Below are 12,716 nucleotides of genomic sequence, written 5' to 3'. Positions count from 1 at the left end.
TGACTCGTAGGGAGAGAGAGAGAGAGACGCGTGTGTGTGTGTGTTTCTTTTCAAATTTAGTTGCAGTAATCATTGTAGAATACGTCCTTCGTTTGGCGTGATCCACATGAGAAGAATTCGTAATAACAGCGACCTGTGGACGAAAACACATTTACGTATAAGCGAAAAAAGAAAATATAAGGCTTGAGAATCGCCAGTGGAAAGTGTTAGCGTCGTCATTTTGAGTGGAGGATATTAAAATGTTTTCCTCACCTCGAGCGTGAAACAATACTTGGGTTCACATTTACACAAGCGGTGCCCAGCTAGGCGGAAGAGAACCAACCGCTCTTCACACTACATCATTTATAACTGCTATTATGAACATGAATGCTAAGTAGCCTTGATAACAGGTGTAATGATGAACATAAATGTTAAGTAGCGTAGCCTAGCCTAGCCTGTTCGCAATTCTCGAGCGTTGACAGGGAAGGCCATTACCTGATCGCTGTTGGTCGGGAGTGTAGTAACAGGGTCGACGCTTGACATTTCTATATGCATGTATTACCATTGGTAATATTCTGGACTTCATTATCGCTGATGATGATTATGCTTTGGCGTCATTACTCATTTTCCTTTTTTACACAGTCGGATGTTAGCTTCTGTGGCCAGTGTTTTGGTAGTATTGGATTACTGTGTGAAGTTCCATCGTCAGCAAGAAGGAAAAATGTTGACAAACTCGTAAATCTGTGAAAAAAGACATTTAAAAATGAAAAGACATTTATAGAATGAAAAAAAAAACTTTATGAGAAGCAAATGTAGTAAAATTTAATCTTTTTCATTACAAAAACTTAAACAAGTATCACGTGGGTATATTATTTTTATAAAAGAGTTTTTGTCAGTTAACTCTGTAATGAGGGACTTTCCCTGAGGGCCTCTTCAAGCCTCCCAGGAACCCGGCTGTACTCCGTGTTCTTCAAGACCAGGTAGACGTGGCAACACAGGATGCGGGGAGACCACTTGGCCCACTTGAAGACCCTTAAAAATGGCGTCTTGAGCGAAGCAAAACTTTAACCACATACAGAATCCTTTATATACATGTGTGTGTGTGTGTGTTACTGGCCTCCAGCTACATATAGTTACGCCACGAGTGAAAGAGTCACCTTTAGCAAGGTTGCATAATCGTGGTGTATTGTTGCCGAAGAATTTTGAGTCCATAGGAGTTCATCCTTTCCCCTCAGCTGATTTTACACTGCGTCTTTTGAAAAAAGGGAGTCCTAAGGTCCGTGGATAAAGTATGGGTGAATTTGATTTTTCTAGGGGGGGGGGAAAGCCAGTTGGTTTCGATGTGGTTTGGATTTAGAGGTGTCTTAGGCTGTTGCAGAAAACTGGATGCCAAGCGTACCGAGATGAGGTTGTGTGGAGATATTATTATTCTTTTTATCAGTGTGCAGATATCGAGTGTTGGTGTTTGGGGTGCTAGGCTGTCAGTGTGGTTAGACTGCCATGTGGTTAGGCTTCCAATGCAGCTAGGTTTTGCCGGTTATTGTTCTGATGGCATTTTTTTCTCTGTATCGTTTAAGCTTATGTTTCCTTAGGCGTTAGTTTAGGATAGAGTTTCAAGGTTGTGGATTAATGGTGTGTAGTGGACGGTAATGGGTTCTGCTGTCTTCGTCCAGAACTGGTTTACGTAGGTGTTCCGAAGGCGTTTATTTGGTCTTCGGCCTTTTTTAGTTGGTGTTTATGATGTGGGGGGAAAAAATGTTGCAGTGTGTGTGATATAGTATATCTGGTGTGGCTGAAATTATGATGACCGGATGCGGGTGACTGCTCACGGTTAAATGTTGGGTGCTGGTTTAATTCGTGTCTGTCACGCGTTTCCAGTGGATTGTGTTGTGTAATAGGATATGAAATTGTTCTTCTTTAAGTTTTTTTATTTTTTCATTAACGTTCGATAATGGCGAAAAATAACTGGATGTTGCCTGTTAATGTCCGTCATTAATATAGATAATGATGATAGAAAAGTTCTTTGTGTCATTTTTGTTAATTAAAACGCGGTGAATATAACGAATTCTAGGCTTCGTATTGCCTCCACTGACATCCACGTTGGTTAGCTTATCATATTGATTCTTTTTTTTTTCAGACCTTCCCACTATGTCCCTCCTTGGCCTGGAGGTCTCAAACGTTGATTCATTATCTGTTTAATTTCCTTTTTGCTGAAGTCTGATTCTTATCTCGGTCGGTAGGGGGCGTAAATGTAATCTTCTTGACTCTCGTCATTGAACATTGTGAACTCCGCCGATCACAAAGGAAGGCTTTTGGAAGCTTTTATATATATATATATATATATATATATATATATATATATATATATATATATATATATATATATATATTATCCCTGGGGATAGGGGATTAAGAATACTTCCCACGTATTCCCTGCGTGTCGTAGAAGGCGACTAAAAGGGGAGGGAGCGGGGGGCTGGAAATCCTCCCCTCTCGTTTTTTTTTAATTTTCCAAAAGAAGGAACAGAGGGGGCCAGGTGAGGATATTCCGAAAAAGGCCCAGTCCTCTGTTCTTAACGCTACCTCGCTAATGCGGGAATTGGCGAATAGTTTGAAAAAAAAAAATATATATATATATATATTGGAAAGGATCGCAATTTTGCGCATGATCAAGTATATTCTTAAGAGTTCACGGGGAAAATGAAACACTATAAGTTCCCAAGTGCACTTTCGTGTAATAATCACATAATCAGGGGAGACACAAGAGAGAAATATAACAGTCAGTTGATGTACAACGAAGAGACGTAGCTAGGACGCCATTTGGTAGACATGCGATCGTCCAAGACATACAACAAGCGTATCATAAACTTATTATTTTATAAATTTTATCAACAATAAAGTTATCCAATTTGTATAAACGATCACTAATATTAACATTATGATTCTTTGAAAATTGATATAAAAGAAATAAGGCACTGACTCGGCTCCATTGGCTCCTTTCCCATGTTCAGAGAATCGAACCCTTCCACTTGTATGACAAGTGTAAAGACTTCTCGTACTCAGTTAACATCACGTACCCCAGAGGGTGAAATATGATGATGAATAGGCTGTCAGGGAGGTTCACTCGACATGGCAACAAGAAACTTGTCTCTACCCAAGAGGGGGGTTCCACAAATTACAGTAATAACCTTCATGACATGTTCCCCACGACCGACTGCATTTCTGCCGTTTCTCCCGCGCTCATTTTTAACTCTTGAGTGCAGCAGGTGCTGCAGATGTTGTCAGAGACGTATCCCCTCCATATGTGCGACCCTTCAGGAGTTGGAAGGTGAGGGGTGTCTTCCGACAGTCACCTTCTCGTGGGAGTTGAAGGTTCGAATTTCTCTCTCAAGATCCATGGTTTCCTCGCGTTCATAAAAGTTGCTTTGGATTACATTCTTGAGCCAATACTCGTCGAGAATTCGTACTTACTTGCTGTTTTATGTGATGGATTATTATATTTCATATTTCTGGTTATGGAGCACTCGTAACGAAGCGCTCAGATAACAAAGAGAAATTCAAACCTTTTTTTCCTTCGCCTGTAGTGAGAAGGTCTTGAAACCTTCGTGGGGTTTCAGTAACATTGTCGGTTTCAGAGTTTTGTTTTTTTGTTAAGGTAACGCAACCAACGTTTTCTAATATTTTTTTGTGAAAAAAGAATCTTTCATGTTCGAGATGGTTATGTTATTAAAGTTTAATATTTCTTAAGTAAACAACATCAAACTTTTCATTTTTGCCAGGCTAACTCGTCAAAGTTGCCGCTTTTAAAGCTAACTTCGCGAAAGTTTTCAGTTTTAAAGCAACAGGCCCAGTGTTTCACTCTTTAATGCTAAACTTGTGTGTGTGTGTGTATATATATATATATATATATATATATATATATATATATATATATATATATATATATATATATATTGGAAATTATCACAATTTTGCGCGTGATCAAGATATTCCTATGAGTCCACGGGGAAAATGAAACACGATAAGTTGCCAAGTGCCCTTTCGTGTGATAATCACATCATCAGGGGAGACACAAGAGAGAAATATAAGTCAGTTGATATACATCGAGGAGACGAAGCTAGGACGCCATTTGGTAAACATGCGATTGTCCATGTTTACCAAATGGCGAAAATGGAGAAAAGTTGATCATTTAGATACTGTAGGGGTTGACTTAAGTCATGATTGTTGATCACTTAGATACGGCTGGGCTACTTAAAAGACACTTATAATAGTCTGAACACGCCAGATCAATCGAAATCTCATGTTCATATGAACATAATTGATCTTTTAGAAACTTATCCTTTGAACGTCGCTGATCACTTGAACATTATTTGACGTTTGAAACTCCCCTCTTAAAGGGAATATCATTTATTACCTGAACCTTTATAAGTACCTGAAGGGAGACGGCTGAAACCCTTCAAGACGACTCAAAACCCTTTAAGTATATCGTTCCAACGCCATCACTTCCGCCATCTTTTAAAGGTCTTGAAAACTCTTCGCAGTTCTCTTTTTTTTCCCCCTTCGACACTTGTAGAGTTTCATTCCCTTCCTCCACATCACCAGTAGGTCTTGTACAAGGTATGTGCTTGTAGTCCTCCCCCCTGTAACCCATACTTGATGGGTGAATCATTTGCCGTGGTCTCTCGACTACCCCAAGGCGTTTGACATGGTGTGGCACTGGGGCTTTCCTCACTTAACTTCCTTCCTTGGGTTTCCCTCCTCCTCTCTTTTCTCTTTCTCAAGCATATATGTATTTTTTTTCTCTTAGTCATTCCATCTAGGTGGTCACTGAGGAAGCAGCATTTCCTTCTTACTGTATCAACAATGGTGTCCCTCAGGGTTCTGTCCCGTCACCTACCTTTCTTCTTCTCTCCATAATGCAGTTCCTTTCTTCAGCTTCTGGTCCTCATTCACTTTTAACGCTGGTGATTACATACTTCAGTTCTCTCTCTCTCTCTCTCTCTCTCTCTCTCTCTCTCTCTCTCTCTCTCTCTCTCTCTCTCTCTCTCTCTCACACACACACACACACACACACACACACACACACACACACACACACTTGCTCCTTTTCTCGCACCGAACATATCTTTTATATCTGGCCTGTGCAGCATCGCGGGATGGGGAAGCAGAAACTATGTTAACTTTTCCCCCAGAAAACTATGTTAATTTTAGCAATAGCTAAACGCAGTGGCTTGTGATATCTATCCAAATCTCCCCCATTTCTTCCTGTCAAAAAAGACCCAGTACAATGAAGCCCTACATAGTAACATAGTCTGGGGAAAACCAATGTATTGAACATCGCAAAATCTGCTTCCCCCAGTTGGTAGTGCTGTATAGAAGCCAATGATTATTCTTCCTTGCGAGCAGTTGTTCCATATATATATATAGGGTGCCTCGTTCACCCTAGTAATGGAGTACTGCCGACATACCTGCGAGTGGTACTTGTTCCAAACCTTTATTTTTAGCCTGAGTGGAATCAGAAACCCTTATTCAGTCTCCTGATGTCATCTCCTCTCCCAACGGGATGTTTCGTCTCGATCCTTATTGTATGAGTATCATTTCGGCGGTTACTCTCATGAGCTGTCTGCGTGTTGTGCCCTCCCAGTCCTTAAATAAGCCCTGGGCCACGTCGGCGCTCGATTTGGGCCTCTGCTTCCCATGGTTTCGGTGAGGAGACCAGCCACACGAGGACAGACCCTCATGAGATCTTCATTTTACCTCATTACACTGAAGCTGTAGAGTTATCTTCCATCTTTTGTCATTTTCTTTCGAGTAACTCTTTTAATAATTCTTTTTTTTCTTCTTGTATTTAAGATCCTGCGGAGCTCATGTTGATCCTTTGGATACACCTTGTGTGTTTCCTTTTCCATGAGATGGAAAGTGATTGGGGCATGGTAATTTTTTTTCTTTTTTTTTTTTTTTTGCCCTTACCATATCATTTACTAGAAAAGAAGAAAAAAAAAGCCTCTTTAAACATGTATGATCACCACTAGTATTATTAATCACCTGGTATGTATTCATTTTTGTTCCAGTAGGAAGTTGATCTCCACATGAACAACATTAGTGATCACAAGAACATTTTGTGTCCATTTTGGTAATAAAAGATTTGACGTCTTGAACATATGTGACCACTGGAAAGACATAATTGATCACCCAAACCCCTAGTGACCATTTGAACAACACCATCATTACTTATCATATGAACATTTATAGCCACTCGAACGACACAGTATTGATAACTTGAACACGAACATCTTTTTGAGCAATGATATTGATCACCTGAACATCCTTGACCTGATTAACAGCAGTATTGATCATCCGAACAATATCGTTGATCACTCACCACTCACAGTCGAATTCATCCAAACTTTACGGTTGCATCAGATACACGAGAATGCTTGTAATTAGGTGACCTTATTGACCTCCTTATGACCTCTTTTGCTGTGACAGTCTGCATGCATCATTATCTTGAATTGTTACGGCATTACCTTAAATCGATAGAGAAGAATTAGACGTTGAAAAAAAAAAAAAAAACTATTGATTTGGTAGATGTACAAACGCCGCCCTATTAATGAAAACACAATCAATTTTTTTTCTAGAATATTTGAATTGTTTTGTAGCCATTCATTTTTCTTTTTCTTTACGTAATTTGCCTGAAAGTCGTTCAGTTAAAACACTGTTGGTGGTCAATTTAAGCGGTGTACCCCACCCTTCTCTCCCAATCTATGACCTTGACCCCTCTCAGGGTGACAGTATAGCTGTTCCTTTGACCCCTGGAAGGTAGAAGATGTGTGTGTGTGTGTGTGTGTGTGTGTGTGTGGATGCGTGGAGAAAATGTGAGTTGAAACCGTTGGTCTGGCTTTTCACTCCTGAATTGGCTGGTTGGTCGTTAGTTTGACCCACGGGTGACTCGTCAACGTGGATGACCTTAGATGGCCTTGGGTAGGTGACTGTGAGTATCATGACACCATAGATGACCTTGGACAGAGATTAAGTATTAGAGTTGACCCCCGACATTATCCTTAGACAGTAGAACGTATGGTTATATCATGTGTATGACTTTGTGGGAGCACCACAGATAGATAGAACTCCAAATGGGAGGAATGAAAGAGCCTGCAAAGGATGATGACCTTGGAGGGAAGGAACCCTCAAGATGTGAACCTTTTGAGGCGAGAGAACCTTACAGCTCAAAAAAAAAGCGGAAATAATATGACCTGGGTTAGGAGAGACAATCTGCTGATGTGTCCCCGTAGAAGAGACTTGTGTGTGGGTACAAAAAGGGCCAGGGATTGAGAGAGAGAGAGAGAGAGAGAGAGAGAGAGAGAGAGAGAGAGAGAGAGAGAGAGAGAGATATCATGTTTGGCCTAGGCAGAAGTGACGTGGGAGAGAAGATCCAGGGTTCGAACATGACCTGGGTAAAATGAACCATGACGTATGACGTGACCTGGGGGGATGGGGGGAGAGATCATATCTTTGAAAGTAACGAAGGACCGGAGAGACAGAGAACTACTCCAGCAGAGAATCAGCAGGCACGGGAGAGACAGAGACACACGGAGAGGGACCATCTCTCTCTCAAAAAAAAAAAAAGTGACGAGAGACCACAAGCTAAAGGGAAAGAGAAACCTGGACTTGACATCAGAGAGAGAGAGAGAGAGAGAGAGAGAGAGAGAGAGAGAGAGAGAGAGAGAGAGACCGGGACGTGTTAATCGTGTGACCGGGAGACGCGACCGTGACCTCGACCCGACCTGACCCAGCGGCTGGTAATGTTGCAGATCCTGTCCCGTGACCATGTCACAGTGGCCGTGGATGCTGTCGTGTACTACCGGGTCCACGATCCCGTCATGGCGGAGAACAATGTCGAAGACTACAGGTAGCCCGGCGTAGCCCGCCTCCTCTCACACACTATATATATATTATATATATATATATATAGTCCTCTTATGAATAGCCCCCCTCCTCCTCCTTCCTGCAGCCTTCATCGGGCACCCGCCACCGCCCAGCACCCCCTCACACCTCCCCGCGCCTTAGCCATATGGTCACCACTGTAATGTCTTGTTCACCACAGGAAGAGACGTCAAGACACTGCAGGGACCTTATGGCTACACTATCGAAAGGGGGGGTGGCCCATTATTTTATATATATAAATATATGTATATGATTATATATATATGTATATCTATATACAGCAGCTTCCGGCTGGCTCAGTGGTCCCTGTCGAGCGCAGAACGCGGCAACTGACGTATATATGAATATATATGAATATATATATATATATATATATATATATATATATATATATATATATATATATATATATATATATATACGTCATCATGACACACCCACACCCATACACACACACAGGGACCGCTGGGCTGTCTTTTGCCGTTTAAAGCTCAATTATCTGTTCATTTCTGTTGAACGAATGGTGACAGGGCCTTAGAGCAGCCCTCGTCTCGCACAGCATTCGGAATTCCTCTCTATGTGTCATTGTGTGTGTGTATATATATATATATATATATATATATATATATATATATGATGTATGTGTATGTAGTTTTGCGGTGTAGATGAGTTAAATACTCTAACGGCTTTGTCACCATTTCGTCCCCTTGACTCTGTAACTGCTGCTGCTGCTGCTGCCGGTGTTCCTCTTCCTCCTCCTCCTCCTCCTCCTCCTGCCGCCGCCGCTGCTGCTGCTGCTGCTGCTCTTCTCCCTCCCTCCCCCCAACACCACCACCCCTTAACAACCCCCTTCATAAACACACCTGCTCGCTTGCTACTGCTGTTCTTGAACTTAACTAACCAGGGTATCAGGGGTCTGCCTCCTCCTGAACTCGTCCCCCTTCATGTTTGTACCACCACCACCACGCCTCCTTCCTGTGTGACTACTCCCACAGCGTCCCTCCCTCCCTTGCATCATTGCATCAGGTTGCCCGGGCATGTGTGGACCTCCCTCCCCTCCAGCCACACCCTGCTGTACTGTTGTCCCCTCACCCCGACCCACCATCCCCAACCCTCTCCCTCCGCTGCCGCTGCTGCTGCTGCTGCTGCTGCTGCTGTTGTTGGTGTTCTTGCTGCTGCTGCTGCCGTCGCTGCTGCTGCTGCTGCTGGCTGCTGTTGTGGAAAAGACCTTAAAACAGCCCAAGACCATTCTGATATATATCCCCCACCCCTATCCTCATCCTCCTCCCTACCATGCCCTACATTCACCTCGTCCCTGTCCAAACCCACCCTCCCTCGCCCCCCCAGACCCCTTCGCAACTCTTGATATGCGAGGCTCATCATGAATCATTCTCTCTCTCTCTCTCTCTCTCTCTCTCTCTCTCTCTCTCTCTCTCTCTCTCTCTCTCTCTCTCTCTCTCTCTCCCCTTCATTTTCCTCCGGCCTCGTCCCTACTCTCACTTTTTTCTCTTGTCTTTCTCTCCAACTGTGTCTCCCCTTCCCGCTCTCTCTGTCTCACCCTCCTCCCCCCATCCCCTTCCTCACCCCCACAAACGCAGTTCTCTCTCTCTCTCTCTCTCTCTCTCTCTCTCTCTCTCTCTCTCTCTCTCTCTCTCTCTCTCTCTCTCTCTCTCGTAATGGCAGAGGTACTATTACTACCAATACTACTACGACAAGCACTGATAACCTTAGCACCACTGTTACTACTACTACTACTACCACTAGATTACTACTTCCACTACTACTACTACTACTACTACTACCACCACCTCTACTACTACTAATATCATTACTACTACTACTACCACTGCCACTCTTCCTACTACTACCAATACTACTTCTGCCACTACTCCCACTACCACTACTACTATTACTCCTATAGTACTATTACAACCACCACCATCATCATTTGTACTACTGCTACCGCTACTACTATTACTATGACCACTACTACTACTAGTGCTACTACTACTAGTAGTAGTAAGTACTACCACTACTATACTACTACTACTACTACTACTACTACTACTACTACTACTACTACTACTTACTACTACTCTCCTCCCCTCATCACCTTGCATTTCAGATATTGTCTCGCGATTCTGTGACTGTGTCGGTGGATGCTGTTGTATACTACCGGGTGTCGGACCCTATAATGGCAGAAACTAACGTAGAGGATTACAGGTACCCGGCACATTAACACACACACACACACACACACACGCACACATACACACACACACCAAAAAAAAAAGAGCCGCTTTCTATTTTTTTTTTTCCCTCGTCCTCATGGCACCGTCGCTTCCTGCATCTCTCGTCGTTTCCGTCTGTTGCACTGGTGTGGTATATTGTTATTATTATTATTATTATTACTATTATTTTCCCATAGGACAAGAGTCTCTAATGATACCTGGAAATTAACATATATGAATAGTTATGTATATTTATATATTAGGGTTTTTCATAACGACTGCCCAACATTTTTTTGGTTTTGTTTTGGTTTGGTTTGGTTTTCTTCTTTCATTTTTTGACATCTTTTTTTTTCTTTTTGTGTGTATTTTGATTTTATTTCTTTTTTTTTAGTTTTAGTTTTCTGTTGCTTTTGGGTTTCATTAATGTACATGCCTCTTGTTCTAACTCCCGTTATGGAGTATACAGATTAATCTCAACCAACTGGCATCAAGGATGTTACTCAAGTCATGTGTTCTTGCAGTAAGAATGTAAGATGAAAAAAAAGGGGAAAAAATGTATATATGAAAAAAAAGGGGGGATTCATTCAGCTCAAGCTTGATTTCATGGTCAAGAGAGAGACTGATAAACAGTGCCATGATGTCTCGAGGGCCCCTCTCCTCCTCCCCCCCTTAAGACTCTTCTTCGAGTCACCACGAGGGGAGTATCCACCAGTTAGAATACAGATTTTTGGCTGTTCTTGATTTCCATTGGTGGCTTAGGTTATGCTGTATCAAACCGCCTGATCCTCCCGTAGTGGCTCTATATGCATGGTACATTTGCTGCCCAGTCCTTACCGTGTTTTCAGAGGCCGTGGATCCCAATCTACTACATAGCAGTGTAAGTGCAGATTAGCCAACCTTCAACCAGAGACCTTTGTTGCTCTGGCAGTACACCTCAGTCTGGTTATAGAACATCTAGATTAGACACACACACACACACACACACACACACACACACACACTTGCTCCTTTTCTCGCACCGAACATATCTTTTATATCTGGCCTGTGCAGCATCGCGGGATGGGGAAGCAGAAACTATGTTAACTTTTCCCCCAGAAAACTATGTTAATTTTAGCAATAGCTAAACGCAGTGGCTTGTGATATCTATCCAAATCTCCCCCATTTCTTCCTGTCAAAAAAGACCCAGTACAATGAAGCCCTACATAGTAACATAGTCTGGGGAAAACCAATGTATTGAACATCGCAAAATCTGCTTCCCCCAGTTGGTGGTGCTGTATAGAAGCCAATGATTTTTTTTTCCTTGCGAGCATTTGTTCCATATATATATATAGGGTGCCTCGTTCACCCTAGTAATGGAGTACTGCCGACATACCTGCGAGTGGTACTTGTTCCAAACCTTTGTTTTTAGCTTGAGTGGAATCAGAAACCCTTATTCAGTCTCCTGATGTCATCTCCTCTCCCAACGGGATGTTTCGTCTCGATCCTTATTGTATGAGTATCATTTCGGCGGGTACTCTCATGAGCTGTCTGCGTGTTGTGCCCTCCCAGTCCTTAAATAAGCCCTGGGCCCCGTCGGCGCTCGATTTGGGCCTCTGCTTCCCATGGTTTCTGAGAAGGAGACCAGCCACACGAGGACAGACCCTCATGAGATCATTTTACCTCATTACACTGAAGCTGTAGAGTTATCTTCCATCTTTTGTCATTTTCTTTCGAGTAACTCTTTTAATAATTCTTTTTTTTCTTCTTGTATTTAAGATCCTGCGGAGCTCATGTTGATCCTTTGGATACACCTTGTGTGTTTCCTTTTCCATGAGATGGAAAGTGATTGGGGCATGGTAATTTTTTTTCTTTTTTTTTTTTTTTTTGCCCTTACCATATCATTTACTAGAAAAGAAGAAAAAAAAAAGCCTCTTTAAACATGTATGATCACCACTAGTATTATTGATCACCTGGTATGTATTCATTTTTTTTTTCCAGTAGGAAGTTGATCTCCACATGAACAACATTAGTGATCACAAGAACATTTTGTGTCCATTTTGGTAATAAAAGATTTGACGTCTTGAACATATGTGACCACTGGAAAGACATAATTGATCACCCAAACCCCTAGTGACCATTTGAACAACACCATCATTACTTATCATATGAACATTTATAGCCACTCGAACGACACAGTATTGATAACTTGAACACGAACATCTTTTTGAGCAATGATATTGATCACCTGAACATCCTTGACCTCATTAACAGCAGTATTGATCACCCGAACAATATCGTTGATCACTCACCACTCACAGTCGAATTCATCCAAACTTTACGGTTGCATCAGATATACCAGAATGCTTGTAATTAGGTGACCTTATTGACCTCCTTATGACCTCTTTGCTGTGACAGTCTGCATGCATCATTATCTTGAATTGTTACGGCATTACCTTAAATCGATAGAGAAGAATTAGACGTTGAAAAAAAAAAAAAAGCTATTGATTTGGTAGATGTACAAACGCCGCCCTATTAATGAAAACACAATTTTTTTTTTTAGAATATTTGAATTGTTTTGTAGCC

The 12,716-nt window shown here is 42.0% G+C and overlaps 1 protein-coding gene across 11 annotated transcripts in view; it reads left to right on the top strand.

Annotated features, from left to right (window-relative positions):
* The window catches only part of LOC139751551 (mechanosensory protein 2-like), a 1,369,287-nt gene that overhangs the window by 1,234,376 nt on the left and 122,195 nt on the right, over positions 1-12,716 (top strand). For 2 of the 11 annotated variants that reach the window (XM_071667089.1, XM_071667088.1), the window contains exon 4: positions 10,049-10,146. The exons of the other annotated variants lie outside the window; for them this stretch is intronic. In XM_071667089.1, coding sequence (XP_071523190.1) covers positions 10,049-10,146 — 98 coding nt within the window. The remainder of the gene's footprint in view (positions 1-10,048; positions 10,147-12,716) is intronic. 11 annotated transcript variants of the gene reach the window in all.

Source organism: Panulirus ornatus, chromosome 11 (assembly GCF_036320965.1).
Source record: "Panulirus ornatus isolate Po-2019 chromosome 11, ASM3632096v1, whole genome shotgun sequence".
Classification (NCBI taxonomy): domain Eukaryota; kingdom Metazoa; phylum Arthropoda; class Malacostraca; order Decapoda; family Palinuridae; genus Panulirus; species Panulirus ornatus.
This window is presented reverse-complemented; position numbering and strand designations above follow the sequence as displayed.